Source organism: Podarcis vaucheri (assembly GCF_965113315.1).
Source record: "Podarcis vaucheri genome assembly, chromosome: 1".
Lineage (NCBI taxonomy): Eukaryota > Metazoa > Chordata > Lepidosauria > Squamata > Lacertidae > Podarcis > Podarcis vaucheri.
Genome location: NC_138759.1, coordinates 135,624,548 through 135,645,201, shown reverse-complemented (window position 1 = coordinate 135,645,201; position 20,654 = coordinate 135,624,548). Strand labels below are relative to the sequence as shown.

Here is a 20,654-nt window from a genome sequence, read left to right as displayed (position 1 = left end):
TCCACTGATCCACCAAACTTGTAACTCCAAAAAAAAAGAAAAAAAGAAACGAGATTTGTCTGGCTTGTTTTCAAGAAACCCATGCTGGGTCTTAGTAATTGCCACATCCTTTTCTAAAGTGCCCATAGACTAACTGTTGAGATTTGCTAGGTTTTTCCTTACCACCTCATTTCCTGTCTTGGGCTGCAGCTCCCTCCTGATATCATTTATTATGTTATCACCAGGTTGGGCATTATTTTATTTTTGGATGAAGATGGAGGCAAAGTAGGGTGGAATCCACATACACATAAAAACTGCTCTGAAAATGCTTTTTTTTTTAAGTGTTCTTAAAAATACAGTACATTGAATTTTCCATAAGGCTCATCATCACCATCATCTCATTGTATATTGCACTTAAAACACACTTAAAATGTTTTTTTATTTGCAGCTGTATAGCTGAGTCCTAAGTGTTGAGGAGTTTTGCCTTCTGTCACCCAATAGCATTTCTTTGTCTTCTCCACACAAATGACTTACCACTTGCTTGTTCTTCCTCTGGCTTCAAACACAGGCAAAGAAACCTTTATTATTTTTAACGTCTCTTTCAAGCCTGAGCTTATTCTGAGTTTTACCATGGCTGACCCTGCAACTGTTGGCTTCTCATGTGATTTCCCCTTTCTTCCATTTTTATACATGCCCTTCTTAAATCTCAGCTCATCTGTAAGCATTCTTTAGAATGCGAGATGAGCACTGCAACCCCCGTCCGCGACTGGACCTAACCGTCAGGGTTGCATTTCTATTACCGTACTTTTTGCTCTATAAGACGCACCTTTCCCCCTTCAAAAATTAAGGGGAAATGTGTGTGTGTCTTATGGAGCGAATGCAGGCTCCTTGGCTTCAGTGATAGCAACGCGAAGCCTCTGAAGCGCAGAGAGGCTTTGCATTGCTTTCGCTGAAGCCGCATGAAGCCCCTGGAGTGCAGCGGGAACTCCCACTGCGTTCCGGGGGCTTCAGGCAGCTATCCTCAAGCCTTTGGAGCGCAGCAGGAGTTCCCACTGCACTCCGAAGGCTTGTGGATAGCAGCCTGGAGAGAGAGGGGTCGGTGCACACCGATCCCTCTTGCTCTCCAGGCTTCGCTTCACTGGAGAGGCGCTGCATTTTCCCTTTGCGCAGCGCCCCTTCAGTGAAGCGGGAGGAGAAATGGAAGGGGCTCCGTTTCTCCTGCCGCTTCGCTGAAGCGGCGCTAAGCAGAGAGGGAGAGAATTCCCCCCCCCCCCCGTTCTCCCCCTCCTATGGTCCGGTGCGTCCTATAAAGTGAAAAATATGGTAATTTCACAGATGTGATGGTGTCTGAACTGGCGATGGACCAGGAATGAGATCTTGGAGTGGTGGTCGAGAGCTTGATGGTGTGCAGCAGCAGCTGTTAAAAAGGCAAATTCCATGTTTGTGATGGAGTTGAGAATAAAACAGGTGTGACACAAGACCTACCCACCTTGGAAGAATGGCAGGTGCAGCTAATAGACTACATGGAGATGGCGGAAATGACTGGCAGAATCCGAGACCAGGGAGAAGAGTTGGTGGAAGAAGATTGGAGGAAATTTAAAACTTATTTGCAGAAATATTGTAAAATTTTTGAATGTTGAGGACATTGAAATGAAGTGCAGGGGTTCTAGCAACAAGGTAAAATGTAAGATTGGATTAATAACAGATAGACTAATAGGACATGAATTTGCTGAATTAACTTTTAAAAGGGATACAAAAATGGGAGACGTGAGGAAGTCAGGAAAATAAGTTAACTAAAGAGGAGAATTTAAGAAAGGGAATTTTTGTCTTTTTTATATGTCTTTTTTATATTTCTTTTTTGTGTTTAATGTCTGTATCTTTCTATTTTATAACTTTGCATCTTTTTTGTTTTTACTATTTTTCTAAACCTTTTATTGTTAAAACCTAATAAAATATTATTTTTTAAAAAGAGAATAAAACAGGTGCCCAGTTCTGGGCCCCCCTCACTTCCAAAGGGTCGGGGCAGAAGGAAGAAGGCGCCTCTGGGCGCAGCGTCCCGCTCGAGGCCCCGCTTCTCCGGGAGCAGCGCTGCCCTCCCTCTGGCCCCAGGCCCGCAGGACCAGGCGCTCTGCCCCGCGCGGAGCCCACCACCTGCCCAGGCTCCGCCGCCGCCCCGGCCTGGGCAGCCCGCCCGGCATGCTTTGCGAGCGGCAGCGCCCGGGCGGCGTCCTTCTGCCCGGAAGTGACGTAGGGGGCGGGAATCTGCCGGAAGGAGGGGCGGGAGCCGCGGGCGCCGGTGGGAGGCTCGTCCCGGGATGGCGACCCCCAGGACCCCCAGGAAGACGGAGGCGCCGCCCGCCGGCCAGGCCACGCCGGAGCGGGACAGGTGAGGCTCGCTCGGCGCGTCCCCCTCGGCCAGGTCTCTCCGAGGCGGGGGCGCGGCGTTCTCTCTCGGTTGTGGCGAAGGGAGCCGGGCGGGGCTGCGCGGGGTCCGGAGGGTCCGGGGCAGCTTGGCCTCTCCCCGGGGCGGGGCGTGGAGGATGCCCGCCCGCCCCCCTCCGTCGCCCGCCCGTTGCTCCGGCGGGACTCGCGGCGCCTCACCTGCCACCAGCAGAGAGAGAGAGAGGACGGCGCTGCCCCCTCGGAACTCTCCTGCAGCCGGAGCAGATATTCTGGCGATGTATGTCAAGCCGAGAGAAAGGAAAGGGCACCAGGGACACCAGGGAACAGAGATCCCGAAATGGATCTCTCTCTCTCTCTCTCTGCCCGGCAAGGAACTTTTATTCTGACCCCGTCCTGTCATGGGAGGGAGGTGAGGATTCCCCTGGCATCCCTGCTCCCTCCAGCTCCCACCTCCGCCTCCCCCAGACACCAGGTGTCTCTTCCTGGGACCCCAGCCGCTGCTGCCATCCTGGCAACTACAGTGGTACCTCGGGTTACAGACGCTTCAGGTTACAGACTCCGCTAACCCAGAAATAGTACCTCGGGTTAAGAACTTGGCTTCAGGATGAGAAGAGAAATCGCGGGGCAGCAGCAGGAGACCCCATTAGCTAAAGTGGTGCTTCAGGTTAAGAACAGTTTCAGGTTAAGAACGGACCTCCGGAACGAATTAAGTACTTAACCCGAGGTACCAAACACATCTGCATTCCAGCACACTTTTGACCCTGGTGACATCCAGAATGTCATAGAGATGGGTTAGAAAATGAATAGAGTGCCCTTGCTCCATGTTGTGCTCTTATCACTAGAGGTTTAGTTATAGGAAGATGGGACGTACGGTTGGCCAGAAATTCAGATCTTATGGATGACGTCTCATGCCTTTCTCCTGCCAAATGGAAATGGATAAAATTAGTGTCTAATCAGAAAAGCTTGTTCTGACCCAGGCAACACAGGGGGAGTCCAACATGGCAGCCATATTTTTGTCACGATCCACCTTGGGTACCAGCCTACTGGTTGAGGATCCGTGCCTTGTCCTGAGCATAACCTCTAGGACTTGTATCTATTTCTACCATTCTCCCTTGGCTAGGTTCAATCAGACATGAAGGGCAAGGCTTGCAACAGCACATTGGTAGGTGCATAGTCACAAACACCTTGTCAAAAATAAAAGGCTGCAAAAACTGAAGTGAATCCCATAAAGCAGGATTTGATGAATCATTGGAAATCTCACTTGGAGTTGCAGCAGTCATTCATACAACCAGCTTTAAAATCTAAATCTCAAAAATTATTTCTGTCGGGTTAGAAGTTCTCTTGTGAGCCAATAGTACTGTTTGTTTACTATAGCTATCATTTTGCACAAAAGTTACTAATTTGGTTTTGGAATCACTGAGACCTCAATTGCATCTGCAAATGTTTGCAAGGAATTTGCACGCTTACTTCAAAAGGTAGCCAGATTTAATGGCAGCTCTCAGTGCAAGACCTTTCTTAGATGACTGCTTGTTCTATTCATGGAAAGGTTTTACAAATTGAGTAGAGTGTTGTCCCAATAAAACACACCCAAAAAAGCATCCAAAAACTAATTATAATCAAATGGGTTCTGATATTTGTAGATTTTAATAAACTGCAGCTGATGTTCTTTAATGTATTTACCAATAATTGTATTTAAACTTTTGATCAGAATTGTGGTCCATATTTTGTAATATTGGTTCAGGAAAGCAATAGGTTAATAATACTCTATTCTAGAGAAATAGTGGTTCTTTTTTGTTTTACCACCTGTTTGACTTAATCCCTTCTTGAGGGGGAAATATTGCATTACTTAATTTATTTCTTCTAACAAATTATATGCTAATCCCTTAATAAATGTTTTGTAATATTCTTCTGTAAAACCATCTGGCCCTGGTACGGTGCAATAACTTGATAACATTCAGTAATAGTTCCCAGGTTTCAGTATCCATCTGCACTGTACATTTAAAGCAGTATCATACCACTTTAAACAGGTATGGTGTCTCCCAAAGAATCCTGTATACCTGAAAGAGCATTTCCACCACCAGCTCCGAGGGCCTTCTGGCGGTTCCCTCTTTGCAAGAAGTGATGTTACAGGGAAGTGAGGTTGCAGAGGGCCTTCTTGGTAGTGGCATCATCCTTGTGGAACATGCTGCAATCAGATGTCAAGGAAATAAACAACTATCTGACTTTTTAGAAGACATCTGAAGGCAGCCCAGTATAGGGAAGCTTTTAATGTGTGGTGTTTTATCATTTGTTGGAAATCGTCTAGAGTAGCTGGGGCAACCCAGCCAGATAGGCGGCATATAAATAAATAAATAAATAAATAAACCTTATCCTCATCATCCTGGGAACTGTAGTGGTTTAACAGTTAATCCTTCCCACGGAACTCTTGAAACCGTAGCTCTAAGCAGTAGTGCAGTGCGGCTGCAGTATATAATTTGTGTTTCTTGTTTTGGTGTAGAGTACGAATACTGTTGATAAAAGCTGGTTCATTATGTGCTGATGTTGCTGCAATACTACGTGGTCTGAAGAATGAACTTTATGATTGCCCAAAGAATCCTGATACTCTTCATCCTGATAAATGAAGAATAATCCATAACCCACCTTAAACTTAGCTTATGGTCATTTCCCCCCTACAAGATTACAAAGCAAATGGAGGCAAGGTGGGGGATCTAGCAGAAGAGGGCATGAATGCTCTGCACAAAAGAAAAGTTCTTTAGTACACAGAAGCAGTCAAGTGGGAAAGCTGCCTAGAAGAGAAGGGACTGCAGTTCCGTTCTAGCAGATGTAAAAACCAAACATCTCTTACTCAGTTAGAAGAGGTAGTTTGGCAAAATCTGTATCTCTATAAATTTGTGAACAACTTTGCATAGCCAATTTATTTGGTTCTTTTTGTAATTTGTGGTATTTGGAGGATTGTAACCAGCCATAGTAAAACAGTTCATACAGAGAGCAGAGGGGGACTTTAATGTAGGAATGTATAAGACAGTAACACCCAGTGAACTTCATGGCTGAGTGGGGATTTGAACCCGGGTCTCCCAGTCCTATTCCCTACCGACACTCTAACCGCTCGCTGGGGAGAACCTTTTTCTTTCAGTTTGCAAAGTCACAGCTTCTGCTATAGGTGGAGCTGCCAATGAGGGACGTTGACTCATTCTGTACATTCATACCCGCATAGCATGATTATTTAAAAATTTTAATGTTTTTATTTCTGTAAAGGAAAACTCTTCCCTGTAAATGGTACAGGAGCAGTGGCGTAGTTGAGGGGTGTGGAGCTGGGGGAGCATGGCCCCCAGGCACATTTTTTGGAAGGGAACTCCCCACCCCTGCAAAAATCCTAATCCTTTTTGTCATAGTTTCCCATCTGCACCCCATGCTCAGCCTCCATTCCCAGAAGGAAAAGATGCAGCAGATCCAAATAAAGGGAGCAAACCTTTATTCTTCCAAGCAAGCCAGCAAAAATAATATTATGAGACGAAATGAAAGGCAAAGCAAGAGGGATTGCTTTACTGCTAGAACCATTTATTTTTGAGAAATAAGATCACCATTAGAAGCCCCTTTAAATCATCAGCCAGCACAGGAATCAGCAGCAGAAGCCCACAAACCACAGCATGTCTCAGCGAAAGATTGGAGGGGACGGGTGAAAATCAGTCAGATTTTGATACATTTTTCTTCCTTAGGCTTCCATTTGCTGAAAAAGCATTTTTTGCCCTATGTGATGCTTTGCATGTGACGGACAGTGTGCGAGTAACCGCTTGGAAGACTTATGAAAAAGTGTCTCTGGATGGAGTTGTAGTAAGTGTATGATTTGTTTCTTAACAGATTAATGGCCATTTATGTTAGAATGTGCTCAAGATATAAAATACTTATGAAGACTGAGACAATAGCACTAAACCAAAAACTTTACTAGCCTCTCTTTATACTCAAAACATTTTTTTTCTGCCTTTGTTTCTATTTCATCTTATGCAGTTGAGTTGGTTTGCGAACAAACAGTATTGGTAGAAATCATGCATATGTAATGGTCTTCTAAAAAATAATAAATTTAGTGTGAACCTTAGATATTTCTGAAATTGCATTAATTAAATGTAGGCATTTATGACCAGTAACATTTAAATGGGGTTCAGTTCTTTCCTGTATAAGCACAACACTCATGTGCATAAAGACCTTTTCCCCTCCCCAATTGCCGTGTGCAGTTGTGCCCTCAGTAGACCAGGCAGGTCTAGGAATGGGAATCCTAGGCCTCCTGCCGTTCCCATGCAGATGTTCCAAGCTCACATTGTTGAATAAGGTGGAGAGAAGCTGTATGGGCATGTGGGAAATGTTTTTGTTCCTCACCATGTCTAGATATGTCCTGCGCATGTGTCTACAGGTACCCTGAGGAGGGAAACCTGGGCTCCGGTGTGCCCTGTTGGGCCACACACATGGGACACAATCCCCTTCTGAAGTGTTAGAGTGCTTCTGTTTCCTATTGATGTCCATGGAAGAGCCTGGGATGTGCTTAATTTTTTCACATTGACACGAATGGGGTTTCAGTATCCTAATCTTAAAATCTATCTTAAAAACGAATTCCACTGATTCTGAGGGGGTGCAGGAGAACCTCAGCTATTTTTATATCATATCCATTTGACATTTGCTTCTTGGTATTATTTGCCAAATCATACCAGCATATGCATATTCCTAAGAAAACGCTCAGTTTTGTCTTAAGAAACAACATTGACTACTCAGTTCTGCTTCTGATTTACAATGAGCATGAAAACTACTATTTGTTTTGTCTAGGAGAGCCACCTTAAAAAAGAATGGTGGGGGATCTGTATTTTTGCAGCAGCCATTGATCTGGATGAGGTGACATTCACTTTTACAGAGCTTCTGAAATGCCTAGGTATTAGGTAGGTTTGTTGTATCAGCTGAGTTTGATACAATTCAACAGGTATGGAATAATTCTGTGCGTGTATTTTGTCGGAGGCTTATTTCCCGACTACTGTGAATGGTTCTGTTGCTGTGGTTTTGCCTAAAGCAATGCCTAACCAGGGTCTTGGATTTAACAAGATAAATGTTTCCTCATTTCATTTGCATGAAGAGGGGTCTGAGATCAGTTTTTGTCAGATTGTACTTGAGAATGGGTAGGGACTGTTAACCTCCCTCCCTGTTTCCCATATCGAATCCTACCCTGCTGTGGAAGAATACAAATCCCGGCATTTCCTCCCGGCTGCAAAGCTTAATAGCAGCTTGGTGGGTCTGCACTTTTGGTCAGCGAAGTGCTGTGCTACTACCCTGATAACTTTTATCAAGCCCTCCATGCATTGCAGCTGCATTTAAATAACGGCTGGTGGAGTAGGGAATCGTGATAGCAGCTTTGCCATCTCATGTCTGTTTTAGGCCAGAGAAAGAGAGTGGTGTGAGTTGGCTGAAGGTTGAAGTGTGATGAGCTACAGTTTTTTTCTTTGGGACTCCAGGGTGAGGTGGTGGATAGGCTGCCTGGGGCCAGTTTGCCTCCTCCTGTGCCTGGCTTGGGGATAAAGCAAATACAGTGGTACCTCGCAAGACGAAAAACGCGCAAGACGAAAAACGCACAAGACGAAAGAGTTTTCCGTTTTTTTTCGTCGTTCCGCAAGATGAATTTCCCTAAGGGCTTGCTTCGCAAGACGAAACGTCTTGCGAGTTCTTGCGAGTTTGTTTCCTTTTTCTTAAAGCCGCTAAGCCGTTAATAGCCGCTAAGCCGCTAATAGCCGTGCTTCGCAAGACGAAGAAACCGCAAGATGAAGAGACTCGCGGAACGGATTAATTTCGTCTTGCGAGGCACCACTGTATTTTAAAGACCCTAGAGAGCTTCCCTGCTCTGTTAGCCGAGCAAAGCTTAAATCCTGTAGCATTGCTCAAGGAAAGTTTGGTCCTTTTTGAGAAATTGGCTTTTAATATGTGCTTTGAGCCTTATGGAAATACTTGATTATTGACTGTTATGTTTTCCTTGCAGCGTTTGCAAATTTGTGTACATGATTAAAGAAATGGATGTCAACATGGACACCATTAGTACTAAAGTGGAAAGTACTATATCACACCTAAAGAAAAAATATGATGTCCTGCTTGCACTATACCACAAGTTGGAAAGGTAAAGTGCTTATTGTTTGCTGCGTTCTAAAACCTAGTTTAAATTTAAATTTACTGTTTTGAGGGAATTACAGCATTAAAATGAACATTGTATTTGGGGATTAAGAATGGTGCAGTGGCTAGAATGTTGGTCTATGACCTGGGAGACTGATGTTCTAGTCTCCACTCAGCCATGAGGCTCGTTGGGTGACCTTGGACCTGTCACGGTCTCTCAAAAATGATAGAAAAGCAAAAAACAAACAAACAGAAAAGCAAATAAAAATTGATTTTTTAAAAAATGAAAAAAAGTTCACAATTCAGCCAAATTAATTCAGAATTACACAAGCACATACAGTGTCTTTTGAAAGTTGATAGTACAACAATGAACAATGCTTGCCTGGATCATGTACTACTACTACTACCACTACCAATTTTTTATTTGTATCCCGCCCTCCCTGGCAGAGGCCAGGCTCAGAGCGGCTAACATTATAAAAACAACGCAATATGCATAAAAACAGACATCAGTTAATTAAAATACGTCTTAAACTTAATTGCCACCTGCCCAGATTTTAACTTGTCTGAATTATCAGGTTAGAATTGAGAATTGGTTAATACTTGCCAGGACCAACTGTTTCCACTGAGCATACAAGGACTTTGAGCTGCAGGCAATCAGTGAGCTGTGCGGCGGCGCCTGCCGCTACGTTCCAGAGGAGTCAGATGCCTTACGGTAGCTTTGGGGGCCTTATATTCCGGGGAGGCCTTATGTTCAGGGAGAGGCCTTATTATTGGGGAGGTCTTATTTTTGGGGATGCCTTATATTACAGTGAGAGGCAAAACTGGAAGTAGGTCTTACTTTCGGGGAAAGACGGTAAGTCTGACCTGTTCAAAGAACCTTCCATAATGGAAGATGAAAGACTTCTTCTCTTTGAGGACTGCCCTCTAGCCAAGTGTGCTTTCTATGGCTGCAAAAGCTTAAATATCAAGAATAATTTAGTCTCCGTCAGGGATGACCCTGGTAGCCACTTTGTGGATGAAAGTTGAGATTAATATTTAATATTCTAGGGGGAAGTAATACAGGGTTGTATCCAACCAAGTTCCACTGACACAGCAGGAATCGCCCTTTCTCTTCTCCTCCAAAGTCTTCTCTGGGGAGTGGCAGCCCCATGGCGTGAGCAGAGGTCTGCTCTGTTTGTGCGAGGGCCGTGTGGGATACAACCCACAATCCTCAGCACTCGCCTCTCTGACACAGGCAGCTGCTGGATCAATAGATAGGGACAGTCTCACTGTGTCTAAGTTTGTAGCAAATACCAGTGTATGTTAAAGAGCAGCTTGGGTCTGATGTGACATAATTTTAATGTAGGATTTCCCCCTTCTCTCTACTGAAATAGTTGGGTGCCAATTCTCCATTTCTAAATTAAATACCTGATGGGCCAAAACATTGTTTTAATGCAGATTCATATGTTGGTTTTCAGTATGCAGTTAGAATCGCCTCCAGATGACCAGGCAGGAGAACGTGGCAAAAGTTGTTGTTTTTGTCTCTCTGTGTGGTGATATATCACTGACATGTAGCTAGGAGGGCTATTAAAGAAAACTGTAGGCTAGTCGTCTTGTGGACATATTTGTTGGCTAATGTTTACAGAGCCAGAACTCCACCCATGGGACACTCGCCTGGAGGAAGGCCATTCTCCTTTTCCACTATGGCCCTCCAAAACCGGGGGGGGGGGGGATAGAGGGCTGCTGTGAGAAGGGGAGATTGGCAAGAATCACTCTTTCTTCAGCAGTCATAAACTAATACACAATTCACATCACTGACACATTGTTAACATCACATTTTAAATAGCAATTGCTAACAGGACAGCACAAGCATAAATGGGTCTCAGCAGCAGAGCACAAAACCATGAGTCTTTTGAATAATATTTGCAAATAATGGCATGTAAGTGTGTGTGTGTGTGTGTGTGTACGCACACACTATGATTATGTAAATTATTATGCTACATTTGAACTTGCATTTTTAAATTTGTTCATTCAATAAAGATACTGGTACCATACTTAAGATCTCAAAATAGTCTACTCTTTATTGCTCTTGGATGGCCGTCTGTCATGGATCCTTGAGCTGAGTGAGATTCCTGCATTTCAGGGGCTTGGACTAGAGTCCCCTCAGTCCCTTCCAACTCTGCGATTCTGTGTTTCTAATACGTCCTTTAGCAACATCATTCCACCACAAATTTGCAGCATTGAAATCCTCCGGGCTGGAAGGGGGTGTTTGAATGGTGTGAAAGGGAACAAGGAGGAGAAGTTTTAAACTTCCTGTTAAGTCTCCCTGTAAAATACTGCAGGGAGTATCAGCATCCAGTGGTACCTCTGGATGCAAATGGGATCCGTTCCAGAGCCACGTCCGCATTCTGAAGCAAACACAACCCACGTGTGTGAGGGTCACGATTCGCTGCTTCCGTGCATGCACGTGACATCATTTTAAGCATCTGCTCATGCACAAGTGGCGAAACACGGAAGTAACACATTTCGTTACTTCCGGGTCGCTGCGGAACGCAACCTGAAAATGCTCAGCCTGAAGCTACTTTAACCCGAGGTATGACTGTACTACAGTACATAAAGGGAACAGAGCAGTTCCCTCAAGCGCCCAGTTACTAGCATGTCTCTCAAGCTGAGCTGAAGTTTCGATAAGGGAGAGGAATAAGCAACTCTGCTACACAAACACAAAGTAAAAACAAAAACCTGGTATCATTCCTATTTGGGGCTTTCACAACTAAGCGGTGCTGTCCAAGAATATCCAGGTAACTCTGAAAAGACGCACCCCAAGTTACTGGACATGTTTTGCTTTGTGTGCAAGGGATCTCCCGCCTTCCACAGCCCAGAGGGGCTCCATATCCACACTGAACTCTTCCTCGGAGGGTTCCTGGACCCTCACAAAGCTCTTCCTGCCCTCTGCCCCCCTGACGTAATGCAGGAGGCTTCTCACAGCTTCACACAGGAGAGATCCATTCCCTGGCGTGCTTCCCTTCCCTTCCGCAGCTCCCTCCAGCCTTGGGAGGCCTTTCTCCCCCAACGGCCTCAGCGCCTGCAGCCACAAGTTGGATCTGAAGTCTTAGGCAAGGCATAATGCGACAAGATTTCAGAAACTGCTCACAATCATAAAATTCCTTGTTGTAGAACGGGCCCGCCGCCGTGGGCTTTTCAGGTGCTTGCTAAATGGTACATATATTATGTATAAAAGAATAGTGTATTGTATAATAGTATATAGTATAGAAATAATAGTAGACAGATTTTAGCATTCATATGATAGTATAAATTTCAGCATAACTGGAAAAACCGCTGCAGAAGTTCATTTTGCACCCCTTTGGCTCCTGCTAAAAACCATCTGGGATCCAACCCTCTCCCAGCCATACACATTTTCTTCAAAGCAGCTGTGACTTTAGAATACTCTGGGTATACTGAGTTGAAATCTTAAGTTTTAGAGTGCACTGATACACCTTTTTTCTTTTTCTTTTTAAAAGAACTTGTGGACTTATCTATGTTGAGCATCCTGATGATCAGTAAGTTTGTCTGTTTTCATAAAATCAAAGAAATGTTGATGTGTGAGCTGCTAGCTAGTGCATAGGTTCACAAGATAGCAGTTGGCAAAGGGTAGGAGTATGTTTCACCGTTATAATGTGAAGGTATATTGTTTTAATAAACTGTTGGGGGTGTGGGGGTGCTGTTTTTGTTTGTTACTATGTTAGGTATTTTTATATTACAAACTGCCCTGTCATCCTCGGATGAAGGGTGGTATAGAATTATTATTATTATTATTATTATTATTATTATTATTATTATTATTATTATTATTACAGTTTTAGAGAAAACTCCATGTCCCAGAGCAAGCAGTTCAAGCAGCCCCAAGTATACAGTAACTATTTTTTGGCTTAAAAACTCACAGCCACACAAAGCATTAAACCTTTGGTTTAAATCACTTAGCTGCATACCTTTTAAAAAGTGTTTTAAAGCAGGAAATGTAGAATCGTCACTGTAATGTTTTTCTCTTCTATTTGTAGAGTTTGTGCTGAACTAAGTTCTTCACTAGTTCTAAAACTATGCTGGATCATGTTTCTTTTGGCAAAAGGTAAGTAGTAGTATCCTTCTGTGTTTAAAAGAAAAAATAACCCCTCAAAATTGGTTTGACTATTTTGACTCTTAAGCTTTGCATTAATATTATAAGCCACCTGGAGAATGCTGTTATTGGGACCATATACAGTGGTGCCTTGCAAGACGAAAAGAATCCGTTCTGTGATTCTCTTTGTCTAGCGGTTTTTTTCGTCTTGCAAAGCAAGCCCATTGAAGGATTAGCGGATTAGCGCTATTAGCGGCTTTTAGCGGCTTATCTGCTGATCGGATCAGCTGATAAGCGGCTTAGCGCTATTAGCGGCTTTTAGAGGCTTATCTGCTGATCGGATCAGCTGATAAGCCGCTTAGCGCTATTAGCGGCTTTTAGCGGCTTATCTGCTGATCGGATCAGCTGATAAGCGGCTTAGCGGCTTAGAAAAAGGGGGGGGAGGGAAAAAACCAGCAGGAACTCGCAAGACATTGTCATCTTGTGAAGCAAGCCCATAGGAGATTTGTTTTGCGAAGCACCTCCAAAACGGAAAACTCTTTCGTCTAGCGAGTTTTCCGTCTTGCGAGGCATTCGTCTTGCGGGGCACCACTGTATATATATGCTGATCAGTCATTGATCAGTCAATCAGTAAAATAATTTGAAATCTGAGAAAGCAATCAGAGGGCTGGTTCCTACTGTGTGTGTGTGAGAGAGAGAGAGAGAGAATTGGGCGATATTCAGCTGGTAAAGTGATGACAAAGCTTCTCTCAGGAATACAATTGAAAGAAAAATAGCAGAGGAAGATACTTATCAACTACCAGCTGAAATTTTTTTCTAGGCATCTTTGACTTAATTAGAGAATCTTCCTGTCATTTTTACCATATAGTTGCCAAGCTAAGCAGTCATATTACCAAGCTGAATTCAGTGCTGCATTTGTGCTGAAATAAACCACCTGATAATGTATAGTGGAGGCCTTTGTGTAATACCTTGGTGTGCTACTGTTGTTTAGCGTGGGCATATCCTAAAGCAGCAGGGGCCATTTTGGATAAACCATGATGACCTGCCAGTGACCTGATATCAGGCGCAAGAGAGTTAAGGGAATCTCTTATTTCAAATCTACATAAGCACCATAGCACTAAGGTTGGAGGAAGCCTTCAATGAGGAAAAGGTAGCAATGAGTCCTCTTATCTCTTCTAAGCACCACGGTGGTCAGATGAGAGAGAAGTTGTCAGCTTAAGGGAGAGGTTTGTGGAAATGCTGCTTTTTGCTGTCGTTCTTATCCCTGTGGTGCTCAGTCCTCTGGAAAAAGCAAGCAGAGGAATCTTAAGGGGAATGGGCTGGAAATGCTAAACGTGTGTGTGTGTGCGTGCGCGCGCGTGCGTGCGCGCCTGTCTGGCTGCTTGCAGGTCTGGTGTGTGAGAGAGGGAGAGGGAAAGAAATGTGTGCTTAGTGCGCATATTTGGGACAATGGAAGAGGGAAAAGGCACATACATTTTTCTTGTTTTTGCCTCCTTGCCTTTGCCTTGCCAAGTTTTGCCCTGCCCACCATGGGAACGTGCCCCTCAGAATGTTGGGCAAGCTCTGATCTGGCCCTCAGGCTGAAATAGGTGCTCAGTTCCTGTCTTAAAACTTTATTTGAGCGAGGTCTTGAATACTAGGCCTTGAAAATTGTTCATGATTATAAAGTGTTTGGCAACCTAGATAATTTGCTGAAGAGCCATAAGATACATAGTGTTGCATCCAGATTGTCTCTTCTGCAAAAGGAAGAGCTCCTTTCATTCACAGAAGGAGCTGAGCTCCAACAGAGGCCTCTGCTGGAGGGTGGGGAGCCAATGTCTGCTGATTCCCCCAGTCACCCACCTTCCCCCTCTTCTGGAATGTCCCCAAACTCTCCCTTGTAGCTTTTCAGGAAGCAAAAGGGGCTGCAAGGGAATGGGGATTGTGCAACAGTGGCCAGCAGCAGTGTCCCATGAGCTCTAAATCCACGCCTAGATCCATTAGCAGAAGCCAACCCAAGGGCTCCTGCTATCCCAGTGGGGTTTTGCCTCATGGCCAGATTGGGAGAACCCTCCAGAAGAGCAGGAAAGGGGAGATCCTTATGCTGAGCAGGCAGAAATGCTTTCGCTGACAGAACACTCTCCTTAGCCCTGTCTTGAATTCCACCCTATCTAGTTCCAGCCTAGTTTTCCCAAATGTGAAACATGACACATTTTTCACTTATGGTTTAAAGAGGTGTTGATTGAAATTGTTCTCTCATTTTTCTAATGTTTTCAGGAAAAATACTACAGATGGAAGAAGATTTGGTTATTTCCTTCCAGTTGCTGCTTTGTGTCCTTGATTATTTTATCAAACTGGTGCCTCCAGCAGTACTCAACGAACCATACAGTAAGGATTTAAGCTTTTCATTGCACACAACAGTAATCATGTTTGTAGTCCACATAAGAGATTGTGTGATCTGTTCTGAAAAGATAATTTTATAAGTTGTTTAAATTGACCCCACTTTCATTTGCTGTGTTGCTTATAGTTGTGCCCCTTAGTGCATTCTGTACCAGAGCGACTGTTCAGCCCTGCAGATACATGTTGCTACAAAGGAGCAGCAAAAATGTAAAAACTTACACTTAATAATATTTGGGAATCATGCTTGAGTATTGAAAACAATAACTGCAATATTTGCATTTTATAATACAGTACTTGCATGACCTTTGTATTGCTGCAATGCCCTTTAGAATCATTTCCCCATATTCTCTACATCTCTGAAAGACTTGTCGTGGTCACCGACAGGACTTTCAAAAGGAAATGCATAAAGTACATTCCAATAGTACATTCCAAACCCAAAGAGGGTTTTTAATGAAAATGACACAAAGAAAATGGAAACATCTGTTTTAATCTGAGTTTTGTTCTTGTATTTTTGCATGCTGCTTAAAAATATTAAAATATTGTTTACAAATCCTTTTTTAAGGGAAATAATAAATATTTACCTATGAAAGTTTTATTTGTACTTTACCAACTGGCCTGGTGGATGCTTGAATATATGTTAGATTTTGGTTTAAAGCATCCCTGAAATCTTTCAGAGAGCTATGTCATGTTTAAAAAGTTTTTTTTAAAAAATAAAATTGTTTTGTGAATTTGTCCTAGAGCTCTGTACAAACTGATATTCTGGCATCAAAAATATATGGTGATACATATACTATGAATGTACATGTCACGTGAATGTGTGCTCTGAATTTTGTACTGATCCGAGTCAGACTCCGTAGGCCAGGGGAAGCCAACCTTTTTGGCCTAGTGGGCACATTGCAGGTTTTAAAAGAGTGCTGTTTTGCAGTAACAAAATGGCTACCATGGGGGAGTGGCATAACATTGCAGCTCACTTCAGAAAGTCAGCCAAAGTAATTGCTGCCCAATTACAACAGAAAGCCTCCCCAGTACCAGGAAAAATGTACACAGTAGCCACAATCACTTCTCTCCCTCGCACTCATGCCACATATGCAGACCACTGACACACAGGCCTCTGTCTCTCTCGCGTTCACACCCCGTTCAGGTGCACAGCCACACGTGCCACCCTTCCTCTCTCTCTCTCTGGCCAAATGCATCTCCTCTGTCTCTCTTTCTCTCTCTTTGACCACACAGTCATGTGCCCCCCATCTCACACTGCACACATATCTCTCCCCTCTCTCTCCTCTGCCTCTTCTCCCCCCACCCCAAATCTTTCCAAACCAGCCAGAATGCAGTTGGGGGGGCGCTTCCAGTTCTAGCAGCCACTCCACACTTCTGCCATTTCCTGTTATTTAATTTTTTGTGGGTTACCTGGACACAGGTGCCTGGGGATGCCAGGGAAGGCCTTTGTGAGAGTCGTGGAACCCAAGGGCACCAAACTGGTGATCCTCGCAGTAGGCAAAAGGCCCCAGTATACTGTATAAGGTTATTGCTTCATGCTGTTCTTCATTACTGTTGAAAGAAAATCCCGAAATAGTGCCAGTTGCAGAATCATTTTAGATTTCAAGATGAGGCAAAATTGTTTTGGTTGGTGGCTGAAAAACCAAACACATTTGATTCAGAAATACTAAATTCTATTAATTCCTAAGTGTGAGACTAAAATAGTGTTCCTGTTTGTAGAATGACATAGAAAGAAACACAATGATGAGTTCTAGAACTGTCTAAAATGCAACACAGATATTTCTAATACTGTTTTTATGTTTTAATATTTATTGCAAAACCCCTAAAAGGGACAAAAAATATAGATATCCAGATCTTTAAAATTAGGGACACCATTTTCTGATTGCACTGTAAAAAGGTGTGTGTGTGTATGTATATATATATATATATATATATATACACACATACACACATTTTTGTCCCTTTTAGGGGTTTTGCAAGAAATATTAAAACATAAAACCAGTATTAGAAATATCTGTTGCATTTTAGATAGATCTCGATGTGATCATTGTGTTTCTTTCTATGTGATTCATAGAGAGAGAGAGAAGTGAGAAAAGCCGAGGGATGGATGTGAATGCAGTTGAGTGTTGAGGATTAAGGGCTTGTGCCAAAGTTTCAAGGATATTTAAAGAAAGCAGGAGTCTTTGGAGGGTTATGCATAGTAAGAGTTACTTCTTGTTTAATAGGTGCTCTCATTTCCTTTTCAGATATACAGATAAAGCTTTTAAAAACTTATTTTCATATGCTTAAAATATTGCTTTTTTGCATTTTGCTTTGACTTAATGATGTATGATGAACAAATACTTGCCTTCTTCCCATAGAATCCCTGAGTGCAATGTCTGTTAATAGCTCAGCTCGAACTTACAGGCGAACTCAAAACAGGAGTATACGTACTTCAAAAACAGACACAGAAATAAAGGTTATCGAAGAGCTTTGTAAAGAACATGATTGTAATTTGGATGAGGTAAAATCAGATTAGTGTTGTTGTTATAAAAAAACCAGTTTTCTGCAATGTCCTCCCCTGCCGCCCCCAGGTGACCCCACTCCCTTCCTCAATTGCCTACAATCCCTCCTAGTTCTCCTCCTAGTTTCTCAGCCTCTTATGGTTTGTGTCCCTCTCCCTGTGATCTAATGCCTCCTGAGCCCTTTTATGTTTGTCCTGGTAAAACTAATTTCTCCCACCGCTTAGAAAAGCTGCCCTGCCCTGCCGCCGGCCCGCCATGGACTTCTCTTCTCCCTCACATCTTGATCTCAGCAGTTAAATATATGTGAATGTTCCATAACCTCATAGCCCCCCAGTCAGTGTATAAGAATGGGTTGAAGTCCAAGAGCAACGATCTGTTATTTATCTATTACAGTTTCATCTGATGTATCTACTCCTAACATTAATGACATAATATCCTTCAGCACTGAAGGATTCCCTTTCTTTCCTCTTTGGAGATTGAAGCCTTTGCCTTGTTTTCAGTGTAGTGGGGTCAGGAAGAGTGCCTTTGAACAATGTCCTGAATTTAGCTCTCAAAAGTTAAAGCAATTGAAGATACTTAATAAAGTAATTTAAAAATCTAATGTCTGCATGTGGGCAACTGCTCAGACCTGGAAATAAGTTTTTCAATAAGCTTGTTTTGCTATATTATGCATGAAACTAAGAGACCACCTAATAGTGACACTTTTTTTTTTTACCTTTTCAAGGTGAAAAATGTTTACTTTACTAGCTTTATTCCATTCCTGAACTCTTTGGGTATTACACCTTCCAGTGGACTTCCAGAGGTAACATTAGTGTAATTTTAAAATCTTTAATTAAGGGTTGTCACAGTGAATCCTAGTTATGTTTTTGTTAGTTTTATTCTGTCTAATTCTTACAAATAGTTTATATAGGACTAGCTGTTGTGATTGCAGAGTCCTTTGCACAACGGAATGATGAGCAGTACGTGCCACATGCTTAAGGTTGCTTTATTCTCAGTTCAGTATTGAAGAAATTACAAACATGCATCTTGCCTCTGCGGGAGCAGAGAAGCAACCGTCCTCCTCCTCGGAATAACGAAGAACACCGAGAGAACAGTGAAAAACAGGAAACCAGTGTACGTCACATCCAGCTTCCCATTCCCGTGGGAAAACCCAACAGTGCTCTGACTGTGGAATGTAAACATTGTCTCGTGACAAGCACTTCGCTGCACAGTGAAGAGAGCAGAAACCAACATCCTCCCCCTTTCTGTGAACATCACTGGGCAGCGTGTTCGTACAATATCAGTACAAACCCAACTTCTGTACATAGGTACAGTGTTGATCCCTTGATACAATCTTGGACAATACATCAGCAGGAATTTCATTACCTGGCATATAGGACACCGTTACGAGTCCCTTCTGAATATGTTCCCTAGCATGTTGCACCTTCAACTGCAAGTGCTTCGTGCTTTGCTTACAACCTTCCGAATTCAGCAAAGCCAAACATGCTTTGTTGTCCTGGTAAACCTGGATTGGACATTTGACAGGAATTTTCATGTCTTTGCACAATTGTAACAACCATTCACAATCCTTAAGTGAATAAGACAGTGCATTTAGTTCAGCTTCACAAGTACTTAAGCTAATTGTTGTTTGCTTCTTGCATGACCAATCAAAAAGACCCTGATTGTACATGTAGCAAACTCCAGACGTACTTTTCCTGTCTGTAGTGTCACTTCCAAAACTTGCATCTGCAAAAATCTCAAGACCACCAGACTTCTGATTGTTAAATCTCAGTCTGTAATGCATAGTGCCTTTCAAATAGCGTGCTATGCGTTTCAGAGCTTTCCAATCCTTAACAGTAGGATTGTTGACTTGTCTGCTTAGCAAATTACAGCTAACAGCAATGTCAGGTCTTGAACATCTGGCAATGAAGTTTAGCTTGCCTAGCACACTTCTGTACAGTGTAGTGTCAGAAAATGCTTCTTCAGTGTCTTCTACCTGATAACCTGTTGTCATCGGTGTGTCTACAGGGTTAGCATCCATCAGGTTTAGTTTGCTTAACACATCAGCAATTTTCCTTGACTGGTGTACTAGAATGTTGCCACTTTGATCTTTCTCTATTTCCAGAGATAGGTAGTTGTTTACCTCACCAAGATCTTTCATGTCAAAGTGCTCTTTCAGTTGAGCTAGGGCGTTATTGTACATTGTGACATCTTTCCAAAAGAATAAAATATCATCAACATAAAACAAACAATACAGCTTCTTTTGCCCCTCCTCTTTGACAAACACACATGGATCAGCTTTCCCTTGCTGAAAACCTAGAGAAAACAATGCTTCAGTGAGTTTTGTGTGCCAGCACCGTGCACTTTGTTTGAGACCATAAAGGGACTTCTTCAGAGCACAAACAAATCCCTGTTTTACCTGTACGCCATCTGGTGGAAGCATATAAAGTGATTCACCTAGAGATCCGTACAAAAATGCTGTATTCACATCGTGGTGACTAATGTGTAGACTCTCCTCTGCAGCTAGCTTGAGCATAAGCCTAATGCTCTCATATCTCACAGTGGGTGAGTAGGTCTCGTGATAGTCTTCACCTGGTACCTGTGCAAAACCTCTGGCTACCAATCTGGCTTTGTGTCTGACTATCTTGCCATTTTGATCAGTCTTCGCTTTGAAGACCCATTTGCTTCCAAGCAGTTTCATTCCTGGAACTACTGGAACTAGTTCCCAAGTTTTGTTCCTTTCTAAGGAATCAAGCTCAGCCTTCATAGCATTTAACCATGGCTCAGCTTCCTTAGAATCCAAATCCTGGATTTCTTGGAAACTTGAAGGTTCAAATACCTTCTTGGAGCTTTTAACAGCTGCTACTGCTGTCTTGGCAAATTCATCAGCAAATCTCTTTGGAGGTCTGCCTTTTGTGGCTCTTTGTGACCTGCGAATCAGCCTTTGGTCTTCAACACTCTCCTCTTCCTTCTTAGGAGAAAAGTGGCCTATTGTGAACAATGGTTCTTCCAATTCCTGATCAGAGCTTTCAGAGGGTCGCATAGAGGCTTTCGCACTCTTGAAATCCTCTGAATTATCCGATTCAGTTTCAGACTCAGAATCAGAACCTTCATCAGTGGGTGTGGGTTGTTGTGGCTTTTGCTTATCCTCAGTCTCATCACTGTCATCAGGATAACATTGGAAAATT

At 43.1% G+C, this 20,654-nt stretch overlaps 1 protein-coding gene across 4 annotated transcripts in view; it reads left to right on the top strand.

The window, feature by feature from the left end:
* RB1 (RB transcriptional corepressor 1) overlaps window positions 1-20,654 on the top strand; it is a 179,503-nt gene that overhangs the window by 118,261 nt on the left and 40,588 nt on the right. For 2 of the 4 annotated variants that reach the window (XM_082233973.1, XM_082233972.1), the window contains exons 2-10: window positions 2,289-2,365; window positions 6,099-6,213; window positions 7,195-7,304; window positions 8,390-8,524; window positions 12,015-12,053; window positions 12,552-12,619; window positions 14,864-14,974; window positions 17,344-17,486; window positions 18,212-18,289. In XM_082233973.1, coding sequence (XP_082090099.1) covers window positions 2,295-2,365; window positions 6,099-6,213; window positions 7,195-7,304; window positions 8,390-8,524; window positions 12,015-12,053; window positions 12,552-12,619; window positions 14,864-14,974; window positions 17,344-17,486; window positions 18,212-18,289 — 870 coding nt within the window. In that variant the 5' untranslated portion in view covers window positions 2,289-2,294. Of the gene's footprint in view, window positions 1-2,288; window positions 2,366-5,185; window positions 5,206-6,098; window positions 6,214-7,194; window positions 7,346-8,389; window positions 8,525-12,014; window positions 12,054-12,551; window positions 12,620-14,863; window positions 14,975-17,343; window positions 17,487-18,211; window positions 18,290-20,654 lie in introns of those variants that run through there. The other 2 variants (XM_082233974.1, XM_082233975.1) reach the window with 2 other exon arrangements.